We start from the raw sequence: 21,856 nt of genomic DNA on the forward strand, positions 1-21,856 counted from the left end.
TGGAACTCACTTTGTAGACCAGGCTGGCCTCTGCCTCCCGAGTGCTGGGATTAAAGGCATGTGCCACAACGCCTGGCTCTTGCTATTTTTTTAACCACTGATTTAATCATTGATTATAAGCATTATGTCTTATGAAAAAGGAGTTTTGAAAAAACAGGTTTTATATAAAAAGAGACAAAATGACTGGAGCCTTATCACGCTTCACCCACCTTCACTGTATATCTGTCATGTCGGACATTCTCAGCTCGTGTTTGTGCTTTGTCAGTTATCAAAAAAGATTGCTTGACAGGAGAGGATTAGTTCATGAGGATACTTATTTATTTCATAGAGGTTTAATCTGGGGGTCTGGGCATCTAAATTGGATTTCTAAAAAGCACTATTTAGTACAATTCTGGCAGTGTGTAGAGACTATGATTCTGTAAAGTAGGGCATCAGCTGACCTGTTTTTAGTTACTGAAGTTACAAAATGAAGAGGAACGATCATGGCCTAATACTGAGGGAACATCCAGGAACGGTATCTCCTTCTTGGAAAAGAGAAAGGGGAAGGCTGGCCTGCTTCCAGGGCATTGCTGAAGATCCTGGGACTGTTTGGACCTCTACACATCTCTCCGTCTCTGTGTGTAAGGCCATTACCTGGCACCTAGACTCTGACTGTTAATAAGCAAGTGAAGGTCTTTCACCTGTCTTCTTCATTAACTCAAGGGTCAGCCTGAGCCTTTCCAGTTGGATCTAGGAGCTATGCAGGAAAGCACTGCCTTTTGGTGTAGATATGCATGGTGTGGTGGAGCACTGCTTCCTTTCTGAGAGCTCAGTGAAACTGAAAGAGTGTGTGCACTCCCACAGCCAGCCCTTCCTACTGAGCGCTTTCCCACTTAACGTTTACAAGAGACGGGAAAAGGCCTCTAAGTGTCGCTCAGTATAGGTGATGGCACAAGCTGCTTGGCAAACCAAACTGACTAATTAGTTCAAGAGTGTAGCAGAAGGAGCTCGTTTAAGAAGACTGATAACTAGAACCCGAACCCGGTCATGGATGGCACACTTAGCTCCAGTTGTCTACCTTCAACGGAACACCAGGAGCTCTGTGTCCTCTTGCCTTTTAAAAGTCCTTCTTGTAGTTTTAAAACTCTATGGTAGGTAGCAGCCATAACTAACCAGCGAGCGGTGGAAATCAAGTAATTCCAGGGTGTGGTCTTGACCATGAAGCCCCTCCTGTCTGATGCTCTTCCACACTTGAAGATGAGTTATTATTAGGACATTACTGGGAGGCATCTACCCTGAAAGTGATTTCCTGTTGAATCTAGGGTGGATTGCATTTCCATCCCTCTGACAGTGGTTTTGTTGCTGGGGTAGACTCAGCTCTAACTCGGCTGCTTGGCACGTTTTCCTCCTTGCTGCATTTGATGGAGGGTTTAATGAATTATTCCTTTCATCTCAAACATAGGATATGGGTAGGAGACTTTTTTCCCTTTCCCTCTTCCTCTCTCTGTCTCTCCGTGTCTCTCTCTCTCTCTCTCTCTCTCTCTCTCTCTCTCTCTCGGAGGTGGGGGACATTGCATGTGTGTTTGTGCATGTAAAGGCCAACAGTGGACATCAGGTGTCACTCCTCAGATACTGTCACTATTTAAAAAGAAAAAATACGATCTCCCACTGCCCTGGCATAGTAGCAGTAGTCAGATAAGCTACTGTGGCTGGCCAGCGAGCTCCAGGGATTCACCTCCTCACACCAGATTACAATGCAGCCTTCACACACCAGGCTTTTATTCACCCCCTTGTGGTTCTAAGGATTGAATGCAGGGCCTCGTGATTGCAGAGCAAGCACTCTACCAGCCGAGCCATCTTCCCAGGCCAGAGATTGAATTTCTAACTTTGATGCATGATGGCTATGATTGACAGTGTTAAAGCCTTTAAGGCCTTTCTCTGTATTGTTTGTATGCACTTCCTTTGTCTTTTAATAGTTGCTATTATTTTTATGTCAGGTGTACTGCCTCTAGGAATTAACATCGTCTAGCCCGTGTTTCTACCCAAATTCTGCTTCTCCAGTGTGGCCACATGTCTCCTTGGCACATTTAATTACTGTATTGCTGCCTCTCCTTGCACATTAATGACAACCTTTAGGAGCTAGGAGATGCAGAATGCTTGATTTCCCTTCATATTTTTGCTGCTTTTTAAATCAAGTACAAAGATGACAACTCCGATTTTGATTAAACCATACTTAAAATACTTGGACTGTGTATACATTTTAAATGACAGGAGAGGTCCAGAGAATCATAAGAGAGGCATCTGTAAGAGAGACGTTTAATTCTGGAGTTTCCAAATGGTGGATCAGGGTCTCATTTTGTCTCCTAGGGTTATGATCATAGCTACTACTTCATCGCAACCTTCATCGCCGACCACATCAGACACCATGCTAAGTACCTGAACGCATGAAAAGCCTCAGCCGAGAGACTCTCATCCGGAGGCTGGAAGGGAATCAACAGGAGGGCTGACTTCCTCTCAACAGATCATGCTCCTGCAGCTGAATCGCTTTTCTGAATAAATATATCAAACTTTCTGGTTTAAGTAGTTATTTTACCACTATTCACGTAGGAGATTAACGCTTGATAGTTCTTCTGAGTCATTTGGAAATCCCCGTTAAGTAGCCTCAAGCCATGGACTGTGACTGCAGTTCTCTTGGTGGTGTATGTTGGAGGACTTAAAGGGAATTCAGCACAGATTTTTCATCCCATCAGATGTTAGGCCACTAGCTCTTCTTACTGCGTACCTTTCTCTCCTGTCCATCAAGGATCTGATTTCTAGAAGGCAATGATGGCCAGTCATTAGGAGGCTAGGGAATCGGGCACAGGAGAATCAGGCACGGCTGTCTGCGGGCAGACTTCCTCGGCTCTAGTCCAGTGTTTTCTTCCCTGATGAGCTGAATGCATTGGTAAATTTTGTTTGGGGGTTTGTTGAGTCTCTCAAGATTCTGTAATAAGACCCAATCTGAAAATAATGTAAGGAGATAAACTGTATGCTACTATCAACAACTACTTTATCTTAGTTACATGGAAAAGTTTTTCTTGGTGAGCTCACAGAGAAAAGTCATTGGTCTCTATAAATACACACACTGCTCCCCAAAGAGCTTAATAGATAATGCTTTTTGGAACGTGATATGAAGCCTGATTGCCTTGGGTTCTTCTGTTAACTCAAAGGTTGTGTCCTGTTTTGCCTTTCTTGTGTTTTAGGGTAAAACACCATGATCAAAAGCAACACAAGGAGGAAAGGGTTTATTTCGTTGTATAGTCAGTCACTGAGGGAAGTCAGGGCTGGTAATAGACAAGTGGGTACTTCTTACTGGTTTATTCTCCGTGGCTTGCTTAGCCTGCTTTCTTAGAGTACCCAGGACCACATTCCTAGAGGCAGTACTGCCACAGTGGGCTAGATCCTCCCATATCAATCAAGAAAAGACTTGCCTAACAGGACTAATAAAGGCTAAATTCTGTAGCAATAAATACTACCCCAAGTTCTTTGTCATAGCAGTTTTAGGATTTGTGTGTGTGTATTTTTAAGTGTGTGTGTGTGTGTGTGTGTGTGTGTGTGTGTGTGTGTGTGGCATGGTCTCAGGAATGCTGCCCATCTTCCAGACAGGATCTCTCAGTGGCCTGGAGCTCGCCAAGAGAAGCTAGCCTCTCTAGGGTCCTCCAGCTTTGTCTCTTCAGTTTGGAATCACCTACCCACCACCACACTGGGCATTTTAAAATGAGGTCTGGGGATTAAGCTCACACCTTCATGCTCGTGAGATAAGTTCTTTACTAGCAGCTATCTCTCCCTAGCCCCACTTTTAGGTTTTTTGTTTGTTTGTTTTGTTTTTTTCTATGCCTTTATAAACACCATGACCGAAAGCAACCTGGGGAGGAAAAGGGTTGCTTTTAGCTTTCAGTTGTCACCATGAAGGGAAGTCAGGGCAGGAATTAAGACAGGCACTGAAGCAGAGACCATGGAGGAGTACAGCCTGAGACTTGGTCAGCCTTCTACAACCCAGGATCACCGGCCCTTTTGGGCCAGGCTCTCCCACCTCAGTCAAAAGAATGCCTCACAGACTTTCATATGGGCCAGTCGGGTGGCATTTTTCTCAGTTCAGGTTCCCTTTTCCCAGATGACTCTAGCTTATATCAATGTGACAAAAACCTAAGCAGCATAGGTTACATATGCACACTCAGCCAAGAGTGTGCAGTAAATGATAGTCAAAGGAGGTAGATGATGCGCTTCAACTTAGGGAACTGGGGCCATTTACATGTATTAGTAGCTCCGGTTGCTGTGAGCAAAATACTACAAAAAAAAGGGGACTCAAAGGAGAGGGTTTAGTTTAGCTCACTGTTTGACACCTTATGTGATGGTGTGGACATCACAGTAGGGAAGACTGAGGGGCAGTCCAGTCAGGAAGCAGAGATTACTAATTCTCATCTTTGCCTTCTACTTTGGCTTCTGTCTAGGAGCTCAGGCAGTGTGGTCCACCAATAATAACGGTGGGTTCTCCCTCCTCTACCAATCTTATCTATTTAATCCTTCACAGGTACCCGGAGGCTTGTCTGCTAGATGGTTCTGGAGCCTGGCAACTTGCAGCGTTTAACCACATCAGATACACATGTAAATACACTCGAAGTTATTACATCTTAGTATTAGATTGAACCTTATGGTGAACTCCATAAAAAATGATTCCAATCTTGTGCGCTCTGATAAAACCATTTAATCCATGAGTCCCTTATCTAGTGATTAACTTCTGAGTTACATTCTACTAGTTGAGGCTCTAACCAGGGCAGCAGAATGAACAGGACCCAACATCTTTCTTCAATGAAGCTTAACATTAGAAATACACGGAGTGGTGAGTCCGTAGAGACCATACAGATACTACTGCCTGAAGAACCAAAAATCCTGATGTTACTACAAAAAATCTTGGGTTAAATTTTAAGAGGCAACTTCACTCACTGATTCTGTAATATACCTCAGAGCCCTCAGAGGTGATGGTGACATGTTAGGCTGCTAAGTGTAGCTTGAGTGACATCACTGATTTTGAAGATGCAAATGAGTTGAAATTTTTTTCATAAAATTTTACAATTAAACATGTCTAAACTACAATATATACCGTGTCTACAATCTAAGATATTTTTGATACTTATTTGTTTGTTTTTTTGTTTGTTTGTTTATGTGTATGGATGCTTTGGCTGTATGCATACATTTGCACCACATGTGTTCCCGGTGCCTGCTGAGGTCAGAAGAGGGAGGGCATTGGATCCCCTAGAACTGGAGCTAAGGAGGGCTGTGAGCCACCATGGGGGTGCTGGATTCAAACCCAGCTCTTCTGCAAGAGCAAGGCTCTTTAAGTGCTGAGCCACCATGACAGCCTGATAAAGCAATTATCTTTATTTTAGGAGATCTGTAAGTACAGGCAATCAGGTATAATGCATGGGAAAGATTTTTTTTCATTTTATTTATTTTGGTGGTTGCGGGGGGCAGTTGGGGAGGGGGACATGCATGCCACAGCCCATGTGTGGTTTGGGGAGTCAGGTCAGCTCTATCTAATATGTAGGTTCCAGGGATTAAATGTAGGTTACACAGCAAGAATGACTTTTGCCCAAGACTGAGCCATATCCCTGGTCCTGGACAAGATTTTAGAGTTTATAGATATATTCAACTAACACAAACTGTTTTAAATATTAGTGTCATGGAGTACAGATGCCTTCCTGTCCAAGGCAAGCTCCTATTTAGGTACAGAGGGGATACAGCCTGTGTGATAGACTATGTTGTCTGTAGAACTTCTAAAATCGAAAGCTCATTAAAATGAAAAGTGCAATCTCTCTGTCTCTGTCTCTTTTTCTCTTTCTCTTTCCTTTCTTTCTTTTCCTTTTTAGAGACTAACTTCCAAACAATCTGAAGAACTGGAACTTTGTGAGAAAAGGGAGTATTACCCATAATCCAGCAGTAAGAACACCCTGGCAGAGGTGGGGACGGGGGTAAGAATATGCAACTACGGAGACAGCAGGACGGATTCTTGAGCACCTCGGTGCTTTCCACTGCTGTGATAAAGCACTGGCCAAAATCAACTAGGGGAAGAAAGAGGCTATTTGATCTTAGAGGTTACAACCCATTATCTAAGAAAGCCAGGGCGGGAGCTATAGTGAACCTTCTGCAGCTTTCAGAAAAATTCCCTTTTAAGTTTGGCTCCATCTCTGTCCTTCATCATTTGAACAGTTCTCAAATCGGCCAGTCTTCGCCTCCTTTCTTCTCATGGCCTGTTGTTGAGGACCATCACGGCGGACTTGATTTTTGACAACAGAAGCTGTCACTTGGTCAGCACTGCTGGGAAAGACATCCTCCACAGTGAGGTCTGATGCCCAATCTTGAATCTGACTTGGTCTCTTTCTTTCTTGTGGTGACTGTGACTCCAGCTTGGGAGTCTCCGCTTCTCCTTGTTCATTGACTTCATTCATTAGAAGTGACAGCCGGGGGCTGGAGAGATGGCTCAGTGGGTAAGAGCACCCGACTGCTCTTCTGAAGGTGCAGAGTTCAAATCCCAGCAACCACATGGTGGCTCATAACCATCTGAAACAAGATCTGACGCCCTCTTCTGGAGTGTCTGAAGACAGCTACATGTACACATGTGGAGGCCAACAGTCAACGTCAGTGTCATTCCTCAGGAGCTGTCTACATTGTTTTCTTGGGACAGGGTTTCTCATTAGCCTAAGGCTCACCAGTTAAGCCAGAGACTTCCCAGTTGGCTTGAAGCACTGGCCTTCTATAATGCACAGGACAGGTCTGATCAGATGGGCTGGGAACAAAGATGCAGCAACGTCAGATCACACCGCTGCCATGGGTTGTTCTGGCCCAGGCAGATACAGACCTGGAGCAGTGATCCTGCAGTCCTTGCTCAGGGCAGTGGACTTAAGAGTTTCTGCCTCCACTTGCATAAATATATATATATCTTCTGAGATGAGATCTCAAAAACCACTGTGTAAGAACTTCAGACTCTCCGACTCCCATGTCTGGAGTTCTGGGATGACATGTGTGCAGCATCGCATCCGGATGTAGTACAGGAGAGAAGCCAGGGCTTCCTGTGGGCTAAGCGCTCTCCCAGCAGAGGTAAACCCACAGCCTTCACCTGTATCCACATAGCAGCTGCTCTCTGACTAGAGGAAGGGTGGATGTGTAGGGAGAACACTGGCCCAAACCCTCAGCTGATGAGGAAGCTGAGGTGAGAAGAGCCAATCCTGTGATTTTTTTTTATAATTTGGGCCAAGAAACTAAGACATCTTCCAGATACCTCTGGGGCCAAGACCAGAGGGAGGCCTCACTCCCAACCTTAGCAAATTTTCTTTTGCTTTTTGTAGAACAAGTTTAAATGTTAGTTTAGGGGGGAAAATGTATGATTCTAGAGGGAGGGAAGGTATGGATGGATGTGTCCCCCTCACCCAATTCTGTTTTATCCTAAACCTAGCAGCCATTCAAAGACCTAGAACTATAGTCAGTACTGAAGATTATTTTTCATATATATGATGGAATTTTAATTTATGCATCATTTAGTAATATTCTAACAGTAACTACTGAAATAGAAGTTACAACAGAGCTTGCACATACATAAACATTATATACATAGTGGTATTCATGTATATTCACAATATACAATTGCTGTGATCTATTTCAGTGTGTGTGTGGAGGGGGGTGGGTGTGTTGAATCGTGTGTTGAATCAACATTAGCATCAGATTGATAAGTCAATCCAAAGGTGGTTGGTACAAGTTTAAAATTTTAATGGCTGTTAAATAATAAAAGGGTTTGCATTATATACATTCCGTCTACTTATCATGCTACCAGCCAGCCATGCACATTTCATTGCACATATAGACATAGTGTACAGGGATCTTGAAGACATCTTATCCATATGAGATCTGCATTAAAAAACATTTTACAAAATATTGAAGCCATTTGTATGATACAGCCAATTTCATGAAAATACTGGAAATTAATATCAAAAGAAATATTTTAATTTTGAAAAAATATCCAAAAATAATGGTTACTGTGCTTCATGTTGTCAAAGATACATGTAAAAATATACTTCAGGACCCTGGGGTACAATGCCCTGAAGGTACAACATTCTAGAACATCATTCTAAATCCTTGTGTAGATAACCTCTGACTTCTGCTTCAGCTGAATATACTCTGTTAAAAACCCTCTCATCTTTTACACTGCTATGCCATTTGACAAAACAGGCATTTGTGCAGTACAGAAAAATATTCAAATATATTTATGTTAAAGTGCACAGTACACATGATAGGAAGCTTCACTAGCTGCCGATCTGAAGTCCCACACGCAGGGTCGGTGTGTGTTGACCACACTCATCCCTCCTGTGGTCTTTTGTATCCACCTTGATGGTCCCCCATCGTGGCTACTGATGCTCTAGAAACTGCTAATGGCTTTGTACAGGGGTCAAAGTGCAATCAGCATTCCCAAGCTTGACAGATGAATGGCTGAGGTATCTGTCCACACCTACAGGGTGAGTGCGTGTGGGTGTGACTACCCCTGCATAGTCCTATGAAGCCTTGAAGGAAGCTCGCCCACTGACCCACTGACAGGATGGGGTGTGCTCCCTTCTTGGGCTGGCTCCCTACTAGTCCTAATGTGCTTGCCCCTGCCCCCTACTGGCTGCTCACACTCTCTACTTACTCAACCCTCTCAGTCTGCCTCGCTGTGCACATAGCTGCCCACCAGGGGCCCTGCCCCGATGAGCTGCACACTTCCCAAGTTTCCTACCAGACACCATGACCCTTCCAAGTCCGGACTCTTAAAAAAATGCACCAGCTTGATAATAATAAAAACGAGTATGTCTATATTTTGGCATCTCTTGCTCTTTGAACACTGGCGGTTGTACATCCATGTTGGTTTCCTGACTTGAGCTCTTACGGCCCTTGTAGCTTGATGGTCAACTTCAACCAGCTCCATTTTTTTTCATCCTTTTCTTCAACATCTACCTCTGCTCCTAGATGCTCCTCAATTACACAAAGTACAGTGCAAAAATTATACTTCAAGACATATGCTGAACACTTCCTACTTTTCTGTGTTAAAATGTGAATGTTTTGTGCATAGCAAAAGAAACATGAATCCAGAAAAAAAAAAACTTCACATTTTATCTTCAAGTTTAATATGTCTTTCTTTTTCCACATAACTATTTACAAATAACTTTGGGGTGCTCTCTTGATTTCAGTCAGTTCACTATATTGGGGGACAAGAGGGCTGCTGGAATGTAGAAAACTGGATGGAATGCAGAAATATAAATAAGAACGATGTTCCACAAACCAAAAGGTGGTTATCACCTCTCAGAAAACAGCTCTCTCTGTCTGCCACAGAAGCACGTGTTTCTTGCTTAATTTTTCTTTCCTGAATCATATACACCACAGAATGCACACCGAGACCCGGAACTCCTACATGCCAAAGAGGCTCAAAAATAACTCAGTATTTATAATATTAAAATAAATTGTTTAACCACAAAAAAGCAGTAATAAAATAGTTTCCTAATTTACAATTTGCATCCAAAGGATGAATAACGACTCGCTAATAAATAATATTTATATAAATATTTTTGTATGTTGAAAATAGTTTTTCAGAAAGGCAATGGTCTCAAGAAACATCTTGAAAAATTTTGGTGGCAAAAAAACAAAATAAACCTGATTGCATCCCCCTTCCCCCTACTGGTTCTGCAAGGAGTTTGGTTTTGACAAAAACAGACGCGTGCGACTCACTGTGAAACGGTTGTGCTTGGCATTTGGTAATGGCGGTTGGTGAGTGTGGAAGGGATGAAGGGGATCGAAAGGCAATGATGTGCTACTCAGTTCTCCGCCAGCTCCCTTAACCCGCTGTCAGGTAACACCTGTCCAACCTGAAACTTGCAGGCCAACTCAAAAAGGTCCTGAGTCCTCCCTTTGGCTGAAACCACGTCAGTGCAGCTCCTCCTCCAGGACCTGGCAGGGAGGTGAGTTGGGGAGCAGGTACAGGTGCCAGGAGCAGAGTCCAGAGTCCCTGCTCTGGGAAGAGTCTGAGCCCACCCAGAGGAAAGGGCTTGGTCTCATGTGAACAGAGCTTTTGTGACGGTGACGTCCAACAGTGCTTGAACGGTCATGCCCACTTTGACCAGGCCTCTCTCTTCAAGGATGTGATGAGGCAGGCAGAGCTTTTCCTAGGAGGAAGGAGAAGAGAACATCAGCTTTCGGGCGATGGGACCGATGACGGGAAACCCTTGCTACGTCACTGACGGGAGTTTGGTTGTGCACTACTGTGCTGCTTGAGTCCCTCAGCCTGGGCTTCTTCCCCTGATGCCATGCCATTGCTGAAGCCTTTCCTGGGTGGGCAAAGAATAGGACTTCTCATGTGGGCAGGTTGTTCCAGAAAGGTCCTTAATAGCATCCAAATCTGTAGTAGCTCTAAACATGTAAGAAACTTTTCACTAAAGAACTGAGTGACACGGAGTCAAAACCACACCCCAAGAAAATTGTAGTTTCCATCTTTGGAGAACACCATTGCAAGTAACCTCTCATGTTTTTTTGTTGTTTGTTGTTTGTTTTTGTTTTTGTTTTTTTGTTTTTGTTTTTTTGAAACAGGGTTTCTCTGTATAGCCCTGGCTGTCCTGGAACTCACTTTGTAGACCAGGCTAGCCTCGAACTCAGAAATCCACCTGCCTCTACCTCCCTAGTGCTGGGATTAAAGGTGTGCGCCACCACGCCTGGCCACCTCTCATGTTTTAAAGGAGCCCGAATACTCACTTACACGGACTACAGATGGTTATAATGACTGCCAGCCTTGGTTTAATTCATTTTATGTTCTGAATTTCCCGAGTGTGTATGTGCTGGGTGAGTGCTCTCCTCCTTGTGGTTTAGGCACAGTCCTATATGTAGGAAGTCTTTTATTTTTAAGGGTTTACTCTTTAAAAAAACAAAACACTATTTTATGCATGAGTGTTTTGGCTGCATGTATGTCTGCCATCATACCCATGGTGCCTACAGGTCTGAAGACGCAGTGAATTTCCCAAAACTGGAGTTACAGACAGTTGTGAGAGCCACCACGGTGGTGCTGGGAACCCAACCCACCTCTACAAGGGCAGTTAAGTGTTCTTAACCACCTCTCTAGCTCCGAAAGGTTTTTGTTTGTGTTTCAATTTTTAACCTGTGCGTGCCTATGTGTCTGCCTGGTAGTTTGTGCATCTGAGTATGGTTGTCTATGGAGGCCAGAAGAGGAGCTGGAGTAACAGGCAGTTGTGGAGTCACAGGCCTGATGTGGTGAGAGGAACTGAATTTGGTCCTCTGCTACAGGGGTGCACGCTCTTAGGCACCACGCCATCTCTCCAGCCTCTATATAAGGCACCTTAGCATGGCTCCCAACAATCTCTCTTTTAAGATTCTTTCATAAAACGGGCAAAGACATACAGGATACACAGTTTTCCCATGTTCTCCTCGCAACTGTGGGAAATGCCTAAACATGCCACTCAGGAAAAAATGACCCTGAGCCCCTTTGTGTGAAACATGTTTCATATGCCACACAGAAGTTAGAAAATAATATGAAAAGACATTTCCACCTTTGTTACTTGGCCCTCATCTGAGGCCATACTCTCCCCTCCCTCCCATCCCCCATTTCTCTCCTTCTTCCCCTCCTCCTCCTCTCTCTTCTTTCTTTCAGTCACCCTATTAGTGAGACCATGTGGTATTTGTTTTTCCTGTACCTGGCTTGTTTAACTTAACAATGTCCTCTAGGTCCCTGCATGTCATCCCTCACAAGGGAGTTTCTTTAGGAAGGCTGAGCAGCATCCTGCCTAACAGAGTTTACGTGTGATCTGCACGTGTGTGTGTGTGTGGGGGGGGTGTTCATCAGCCTCCCTTGCCCCCTCTCCTCCCCCCTCCCCTTCACATGCCTTTACTGAATAAGAAAGGCTTGGTCTCAGGCCTCAGGAAAGGGCCACACAGGACAACGTAAGAACAATCTTACCATGCCTTCAAGTTTCTAGGAAAACTCAAACAGGGCGATCTGCTCTGTCATGTGTTAGGTAAGCATGTAAGTTTACACTGCTGGTCAGTCTAACGGCCAAATGTCCAAGTCGAAAGGGTAGAGACCGTGTATGAGCAAAGTTGAGAGTCATGAGCCAGGTTGGAGGGATGGCGACCCAGGGGGCATGGCGAGGGGCATCTGTAACAGGATGGTAGTCCCATCCTTTTCTGTCACCATCTGCACCAGTCAGGACATCTCTTGGCTCTGTTGTTACTCTACCACAGCTAAAGGGGCAGGGGCATGTCCTCCATAGTCTTTTTAATTGCCCCAGCACCCAGCTTTAGCTCTGACCCAGGAGGAAATTATAAACACTTCATACAGATAAGCTTCTGGTTTTTGGTATTATTTTAGAAGAGAGTCAGTCAATTAAAAAAAAAATTAAAAAAAAAAAAACTCTAAATGACTTTGAGTAAAAAGATATTTAATATTTTCTTTAACAAATAGGTTTGGAAGAATTTTCTAAACCAATAAGTACGTAAAGATTTATTCATTTATTATGTGTATATATGCATGCATGGATTTATATTACTACATGTATGTACACGTGCATGGATGCCAGAGGGTGCTGGATTCCCTGGATCTATGTTACTGGAGAATGTGATCTGACCATGTCTGTTAGAGCAATCTTACCCACTGAGTCACCTCTCTAGGCCGGTAAGGAAACATTTACAAAGTACAAAGAAAAGATCAAAACATTGTAAACCTAGAGATGTGAAGTTTCCATGTGAACAGTGAAAAATAAACACACCTAATGAAAAGAAAAACAAAAAAAATGTCTGCAAAAATGTGTATTTGCATCAAGTTACAAAACTTTTTGTGTGATACAAGCTCAACCAGAATTCTGAGCAATCACTACGTGAACAGAAAGGTGGTAGAGTGTGTTTGCAATCCACAATGCAGGAGGTGGAGTCCAGAGGATCAGGAGTCTGAAGCCTGCCTTAGCTACAGGACGCTATCTCCCTTGGTAAGTAAGTTTCAGAATAGCTTTGCCTAAGGCTGTGGCAAGACATTTGATTCTCAATCTAACTTACATCATAGCCTAGCCCAGCATTCTCTACCACACACATGCTCAGGATACTTACATAGCCCACAGTTGGGGAAAACTGTCTAATACAAATCTTATTCTATACTTATATAAAACATATATTCTATACAGTGCTCAATAGCTCATGCAGTTTATTGAGTCCTAGCCTGAAAGAGAAAAAGAAAGCGGTTTTTCAGAAGGGCACCATCTTAAGCAAGGAAAATCCTAATTGAATACCGCTAAGTCAGGGATCACCAATAAACACAAACGGAAACACACCCCTCAAGCCTTCCTTTTTCTTTCCACTCACGCCCATCCAGCGATGGCCTCAGATCATGTTGAAGGCTTGGAGTCATCTAAGAAAACTAGCCTAGAAGGCCAGAAGCCCTATAAAGATAAAACAGTCACGGGCATTCTGCAACAGGGCGGGGATGGATCTACAACTCTGTGCTGTTTGGAAAGATGGACACAAAGATCCTGGAGAAGTGGGGAGCAGGGGACACCCACTTAAGGACAGAGGCCACTTTCCATCACAACAGCTGCGTCCCTGCATCTCCCCAAAGCAAGTCGGATGGGACTGGAGTTGCTGTGGGTTTGCATTGGGGCCATAAACAGTGCAGAAGCACAAGGACTTCCAAGAGTCAAGCAGGTCAGACACCACCTCAGGAGAACTAAAGCTATCACAGGCTATCAGAGGACTTGTTGAAAATGTGACAGAGGGCACATAATACATCCATGGGCATCCTGTGCTGTTATTTTTTTTTTTTTTTAAACACGATGAAATCACAAATATTATCCTGCTTATCAATAACACTGAACACTTTCCAGAGTAGCCGCTTCCGGTTACTTCCCAGTGGCGGGAACCATTACGCTCTACCACTGACACTCTTCTGAACCACAGCAAATAGGATTAGGAAAGGCAGGCCAGCCATAGAGAAATAATGCTAAATGTGGGGGAAAGGCCGGACTGCTTGTCACACGGGCTCTCCTCTCCCTGAAACGTTTTATGATGGTTATATAGAGCCTTCCCTACTTCTAGGCCAGCCACTGGTCTACAGCAAAGTCCTTCACACCAGCTCATTTCCTTGGCTCAGCCTTTTTTTTCTTTTTTCTTTTTTCTTTTTCTTTTTAAATAAAACATTCTGTGACTGAGTTGTGTGGAGATTAACTGTGTGTTATCTTAGTGCATATGAATACAAAGGTCTAGCTCTGCCCCCAGGGTCAATCTCCTGCTACATCTCCCACTATTCTTCATATCGCAGCCAGGCCACTTTGCCGGCCCCATTCCCTGCCTAGAACACATTATCCACACATACCCTTCCTTCCACTGCCTTGCCACTCACAACTAGCTTGCACATCTTTCTAATCTTAGTGCAGACATTACTGCTTCGGGGATCTGCATCTGTGTGATGCCACACCCTCTTTCTATGTGTTTCACAGAATTCTGTAACTGACCCATCTCAGGCCCTTCTCAGGGAAACCCTCTTTGCTTTCTAAGAAGCCATTTGGTTGAGGGTCTACAAACTACAACCTGCAAGTCAGTCCGATTCCTACTCTATTCTTTGTGAATAAAGTTTTTGGTACACAGACCAACTCCCTGGCTCATATATCCTGTATGGTAGCATCCGTGCTTTAATGACAGAGACCATCATCCTAAAAATCATAAAGTATCTGTCTTTGGTCCTGCCCCCTTAATGCTGTGTGGACTACAAACTTTCGGAGGATGGGGACTGGGAGCTTAAACACTATTTTATCTGCAGAACCTCTACAGGACCAGTACACAGCACGCGTCCAATACACGAGGAATAACCGAATGGACCAAGGATGAACAATACTGCTGGGAAAACCAAGGGCAGGAAGGGAAGTAAAATGCACAGACCACCTACCCAATGGGTTGTCTGTTGAAAAGTAATTTTGAAGTCTCAAACCTAGCCTTTAAAACCAAACCCCATGAAAGATGATTATATTAAATTATTCTTCAGGAGGTGGAGGCACAAAGCCAAGGCTCTGGGCGCACTTCTCAGCATCCAAACATTTTTATCTAAACTATAAACACTTTGCTTCTCTCAGACTCCTAAAATTTTATCTCTACTGGGACTGGTGTGAATTCAGAAGATAACCCACTAACAAAACAATGCAATTAGCATTGTGATACCAAGTGCATTTAAAAACCCTACTCAGTTGTCCTGCCTGGGATTTAACAAGGATTTAAAAAAACAAAACAAAACAAAACAAAAAAACTGGTCCCCTTTTTGTAGTGTTAAGGACAATGAAGTAAGTGGTTTGGACCTGAAATCCTGAAGGAGCCACGAAAATTGACAGCCATATAAATTTTGGAAATCCTTACCCTAAGTGGGACCTTTTCTACCAATCGCAGGAGTGGAAGGGATACTTCACAAATGGCTACTGCAAAATGGAAATAGAAATAGCTGTTTCTCTTTATCACGTATTAGAAGGAAATACTAAAACAAAACAAAACAAAACAAAACAAAAAACAAAAAACAAAAACACTCTTCCTTAAGAGAAGATGGGGCCCTGGTATGCAGGACAAATCACACAACTGAATCCCTGAAGGAAGATCAGTCAGGTGTCCCCAGCTGTGCGGCAATGGCGGGTATCCCATAAGCTCGTGAGCTGATGTCTGGAACTGTGGAAAAGCACCACAGAGAGGCCCAGGGTTCCAACCAGAAATTAACGGCTTGCTTACAATAAGCAAAACGCCCCACTCGAAGTAGTGCCTGAAGGGTTGAGTTGATTACGCTCTGGGAGTGACCACACTACATAATGAAAAAATATCGCACGGCAACCCCCAAGGAGAGCAGCACATTCGGTGTAAATTAAGGACATGACAGATGAAAAGCGGAGCCAGGGCATCCTTGGGATGCCAGGGGAGAAATACTCGGAAAGCTAATGCTGAAGATCAATCTAATCTCACGGGACTCTTTTACTCACTTGATGTTTATTGATGCTGCTTTTTCCTTGAGCCAGCAACCCAGTACGTTTTCTCAAGTCTCTTTTTGCCCACCATAAGGAAGATGGAAACAAACTGTGGCAAACACTGAAGGAAAGTCCCCGTGCATGGCAGAGCTGGGTAGAAATGCCAAGAACCACACTGGGCACCCAGGAATAAATGCACCAACAGGCCAAGAAAAAAAAAAAAAGCTTGGATTAATCACCCAAATTGTGTTTATTAAGCAATTTACGGCTCAGGGTGGTCACCAGACACTGTACAAAGGGATTTTATTGTTACAGAAAATTACAAGATAGCACCAAAGGCGAGTCATAAATCCGTGGCTATTCAGACACAACTCATGTCACGTACCCTGTATTCACCATCAACACAATACTGGGGGGAAGAGGCTCAGACAACCTAACATCTCACAGCATACAGAATGCTTTCCGGTTTTTTGTTTGTTTGTTTTTGGCTTTTTTGTCTTTAAATCATATCTGATTTAGCAGCAAGGAATCTATAAATATAACTCTTCAAGTATGGAGGATTTTCAGAATCTCACCCCCCCCCCGTTCTCATGAATATGTTCAGAAAAATATGATAATCTTCTTAGCAGCCATATCTGAGGAACGTTCGTGTCTCAGCAAACTAGACATTTATCTTGAAGGCATTAACTCTATCACCTTTCCAACCCAAGAAGCAGTGTTCGGCAAGAAGGATATAAAAGGAAGCCAACAATGTGGCTGGAGCTTGCCGGCAGGGCCTTCTCACATTGTAAAGAGGCTTCCCGAGATTCAGCAAGATCTGGGCCAACATTAGAGTCTAACATTCTTTCTTTAATCGCAAAAAGAATCACTTTGCTCCAAAAGCTGAGAGGCCGATACGCAAGCTTTTAAAAACGGACTTAAAACTAAACAGTTGGATCATAAGTATTACTAAAAATCAAAGGCCAAATGGACATTCAAAGTAAATGGGGAGAAAACATTCATCTAAAATAAGAGCGTATCGGCTGCTGCTATAGTAACCCAAGGCCCCTGGTGCTAAGAATGTTCCAGGACCCATAGATTTATTTGAAACTGAATAGTCAAATCCATCACATTCTGGATCTGCAGTTATTCAATATACCAAGAAAGTAAAGCGACCCCATCACGTTATGCAAAAATAGAAATCCCTTCTATAAAACCCTTTTTCTCAGCTTCAGAACACCACCTAATAAAAAGGAAAAGCGGGCTAAGCAGATCCACCAGGTGGCGCTCTAACAGGAAGGCACTTCCCCAGATTAGGCCTGCAGAGGGTGGCACAGAGGACATGCTCTGGTGGACATTGGCTGCAATCCTCCTGGGTGCCCTTCACAACCCCCTTGCAGCAAACAGGGAGGACTCCAACTAACCAGCCAGCAAAGCAGTCATTCTCCAGATATGACTTCTCAGCTCAGTCAACAATGGTATCATTAGAGATTTTTATAAATTAGATGGGGCCCAAATGCTGGCTTCTTTTCTCTGCAAGGCAACCCCTCTTACAGATCAACTGCCAGTCCTGAATTAGGACCAGAATCAAGTATCAAGACTCCCCTATGCTCAACCCACCCTGTTCCTGTCCTGGTTCTCCTTACCTCCTGCACAGAGCAGAGGCTCATGGGAGAGAGCAGGACCTACAGCAGCATCACTGCCCACACCATGTGTGTGAAGGAGTATGAGGTATGGACGGACAGGCTTTGCTGTCGCTGTCACTTTTTAATTAAATGCAAGAAATTACCCAGTGGGAACTGTATTCTACAAAGTTTGTGCTTCAGGAAAAATCTGGCTTATAAATGTTCAATTTCAAAACTCGACAGCTAACTGAAGAGATGACAGGGATGGGAGAGTCTGCAAGGCAAAGGCTCCAACGGAGGGAGGAGCTGGGCTGGACCAGGGTGCCAGAGCAGAGCGTTTGGATGCACATGCAGGAGTTAGGCAGACAGAGCATTCCAGCGGTAAGCGATATAGACCAGTACTATAAGGAGAACATGGATAAGACAGAAGCCTATAAGGTCCCTGGAGCGGAGGGCAGAAGTTGATTGTGGGGGTTTCTCCCCGAGGGCCAGCAGAGTGTCAACAGTCTTTCGAATGTGACGAAAATCCAACTGCAGGATGTCATACGGAGAGCACAGGTCGGCCTAATCCGAGGGCAGCCATTAGAACAGAAAGAGACAGTGCATACAATTAACACCACACGGAAGAACAACTGGAAAGAAGCACACATTTCTGGTTACTAGCAAATAGCACGAGTCAACCCTTAGTTCAAGTTCTTAAGTCTGTGACAAAAGTAGAGTCCCCAGTGAGCCCTATGTAAACTGGACAGGAACCTCCAATCCATGGCCACACCCTGCCACCGCAGGCTGCACCATGAGTACACTGCTCTTGAATGAGAACAGTCTTAATATTCATGTGGCATTACGAGCTCCAAGTGGCATTCATCATCTGCGGCACAAAAGTGTGAGCTGTTCATTCAGCACACCTAGGGCTTAAACGTTATTAAGGGAAAAATACAAAATCTAAAGTTGAATCTTCACTTCTTTTCTTTTCTTGTGAAGTCAGGGTTTCATGGTACAGTTCAGAACGGCCTCAAATTCAAGAGCCTCCAGACTTGGCCTTCAGGGCCCTGGGATTATATAACAGAAGAGTCTAAAGGAGGCCTCTGAGATGGGCAGTAGGAAAGCCTGGCACATAATAGGTTATTATCTAAATCCCTTCACTACTCTTCAAGAACAGCAGGATACCTCTGCTTCTGTGTTTTATCTCCACTTATGTGGAACTTATGTGTCATAATTGAGTGTTGAGGTTTCTGGGCAGCCCTCACAGCCTGCCGCTATCAGGATTCAGCTTCCATACGCATTGAGTTTCCAAACCAGGAGCTGGCCTGGAACTTGCTATGTAGACCAAGCTGGTCTTGACCTCACAGAGATCTGCCTGCCTCTGCCTTGAGAACTGGGATTAAAGGTATGTACTGCTGCCAGGTCTGAACCAGGATTTTAAGTCGTGGAGTTCAAAATTAACAGGAATTATAACTGACATGCCAGTAAGAAAGATAAGTTACATTTTGCTTTCAACTTAAAAGACTGACAATATCTGTGACATATTTCACAAATACAATCTCCAAATGAGCAAAGCATTTAAAATGCATATTATATGCATATGTACTTTTAAATACCTTGCTGGAGTATTAGCTTTTTATTGTCGCTTCCTTGTTAAGTACAGCAATCTCAAATGAAAGGCTACTCTGAGTCCAAGGGCTCATCTTGCGTGTATCCTCTGGGTTCAGCCTGATAGCCTCAGGTAAGATCCCAGGTGGGCTGATGATAACGGAAATCCTTTATGATGTAGGGATACTCTTAACAAAAGATAATTTAAAGATTTCTATGTGCAAGCTTACACAGACACACAGACACACACACACCACACACACACACACACACACACACACACACACACACACACACACACATACACACAACACACACGGAGACCAGAAGAGGGTGGCGGATGTCCTGGAGTAGAAGTGAGTGGCTTGGGTGCTGGGAACAGAACTCAGATTCTCCTGAAGAGCAGTTAGTGCTCTTAACCAATAAACCATCTCTCCGGCACCCACATGAGATATTTTTAAGATTAACAAATCCTGTTCAATCTAGCCAGTCTCACACACTTTCACAGTAGATGTCAGAGAGCCAAGACACCACCATAAAGGAGCCCTCCCAAGAATTAAGACAGCCACCTGGATCTTACTGGAGACCAGATGATGGCCAAGGATTAATAGATGGGACGTAGCTCCTTCCCACAGAGGTTTCTACTGCAGGAAGAACTTTCTAGGACAATGCTGTATTTGACCCGTCAAGTCTAAGAAAAGCAGACGTAAGAGACATAAACACAAACTGAAATGTGACTTTCTTGGCCTGTTTCCATGGCAGAAGCAAGCCACTTTGCCAAGGGTGGTGATACCCACATAAGGATCCCAGCCCCAGTGAGGCTGAGTTAGGGGCCAGCCAGGGATATGTAACAAGACTGTCAACAAAACAAAACGGAAGCCAAGCAAGAACACCAAGGAACACCACCAGTCAGCTCTGTAACAGCACTGCAGGGCTCAGACTGCCTTGCAGCTGAGGGGGGCGGGTATTCAGGTGAGCTGGGCACTCTCAGAAGTCTACTTCTGGGGAAGTAAAGGACTCAGACCACCCCTTTCATTGAAAAAAACAATCTCACTGTCATAGAAGCTAGGCTTAATTAAAGCAGATAAACCCAGAGATTCAGATTATAGTCGTTTAAGTTGAATTATAACCTCTAAGGAAAACAAACAAACAATCAGAACTAAGTCTGGTTTTGTGGCAAATGACTGTGGAACGTCGTGGGCTACTGCGGCCACCTGAGAACTAGTATCTAACTCAGTCCCACAGCATGTATCCAACAACCTGAAACTCCAGCCCTCAAAGTGATGCTAACCGTGAAGGAAATCCCTGAGAGATCTGGAGTTTTCCTAACCTCTTGTTCTTTCCCAAAACTAGCATTAATGGGAAAGTCTGGGGTTATAATACATTTTTTTTTTATCTTTGAGAATTAAATCAGAAAACACTAAAGCAGGAGATCTGCAGAGGCTACACGCCCTCGTTTTTTTACAAAATACTTGTAATGACTGAAAACATTTGCAAAACAGTTAATTCACTGAGAACTCCTCTGAGGCAAATGTTGATTTAATTTCCCACTATAGGAGGGAAAAAAATCATAACCAGCAGAGTCTAAGAAATAAGCTTAGATTAAACACAAGTGTTCACAAGTGTGTGACTGAAACTGCTAACAAGAATGACTCAGACTCTCCAGACAGGATGGGCTCCCTCACAGAAGAGACAGATCTGGCCGAAGGCCTAGTTGTCATAGACAATCTGGAAGTCTGCCCATCTAAAAAAATATATAATAAGAAGTGATTTCTTTTTCCTTTGAGGCAGAGTCTTACTGTGTAGCTTTGGCTAGCCTGGAACTCACTATGTAGACAGATCTGGAAACCACAGAGCTCTCTGCCTGCCTCTGCCTCCTGAGCCAGCACCACCAGCTAAATTATTCATGAATGTTCTTTTGCTATATGTTAGCTCATGTGATGTGGTGTATGTGCATGCGTGCGTGCGTGTATGTGTGTGTGTGTGTGCGCGCGCGCAATATGGACTTTGGCCATATTTACTCTTCCAGCTAGTCCCCTTCTTCCAACCAGTGTCTACCCCATCTACTTCCACAGTTATCACCATTACCAGCACCACCACCACCACCACCACCACCACCACCACCACCACCACCACCACCACCATCATCACCCAGATTCTGTGTACAGGAAGAGGCATGTATCTGTCACTCTGAGTCTGGCTTATTTATGAAATGACAATTACCAGTTCCATCCATTTTCCTGCACAACAACATCAAATTGTTCTGCTCTATTGCTGAAGGCAAAGAGCATGGTGCAGATGCTTCCCATTTTCCTCACCGACTGTCTCTGATGGGCGCCTAGGCTGACCCCAAGCTTGCCTACTGGAGCCTACAGTGCTCCCGCTGGTGTACGGGTATCTCTGTGGAATGCTGGTGCTCCCGCTGGAGTACGGGTATCTCTGTGGAATGCTGGCCTGGGTTCCTTCAAGTGCGTACCCAGGAACAGCATAGCTGGGACATTTCCCAAGCTTCTGAGGAGCTGCCATCCTGACTCTCACTGCCATTTCCGCCCTTACTGAGATCTTGGCTCGTTTGGCTCTTTTCTTAATGACGGCTACCCTGACAGTGATGGGTTTGTTTGTAAAGTCCCGTGATGGCTAAGG

General features: G+C 44.1%; 2 protein-coding genes across 5 annotated transcripts in view; one reads left to right on the plus strand and one right to left on the minus strand.

Annotated features, from left to right (window-relative positions):
• The window catches only part of Esd (esterase D), a 17,474-nt gene extending 14,915 nt beyond the window's left edge, over positions 1-2,559 (plus strand). Inside the window, exon 9 of the mRNA XM_021203415.1 lies at positions 2,347-2,559. Within this exon, the coding sequence (XP_021059074.1) occupies positions 2,347-2,427 (81 nt within the window). The 3' untranslated portion in view covers positions 2,428-2,559. The remainder of the gene's footprint in view (positions 1-2,346) is intronic.
• Positions 2,560-7,632: 5,073 nt separating this feature from the next.
• Positions 7,633-21,856, minus strand: part of Lrch1 (leucine rich repeats and calponin homology domain containing 1) — a 179,513-nt gene continuing 165,289 nt past the window's right edge. Inside the window, exon 19 of one of the 4 annotated variants that reach the window (XM_021203346.2) lies at positions 7,633-10,199. In XM_021203346.2, the coding sequence (XP_021059005.1) occupies positions 10,089-10,199 (111 nt within the window). In that variant the 3' untranslated portion in view covers positions 7,633-10,088. Of the gene's footprint in view, positions 10,200-16,234; positions 18,188-21,856 lie in introns of those variants that run through there. The other 3 variants (XM_029541474.1, XM_021203345.2, XM_021203343.2) reach the window with 3 other exon arrangements.

This window comes from Mus pahari, chromosome 8 (genome assembly GCF_900095145.1).
Source record: "Mus pahari chromosome 8, PAHARI_EIJ_v1.1, whole genome shotgun sequence".
NCBI classification, from domain to species: domain Eukaryota; kingdom Metazoa; phylum Chordata; class Mammalia; order Rodentia; family Muridae; genus Mus; species Mus pahari.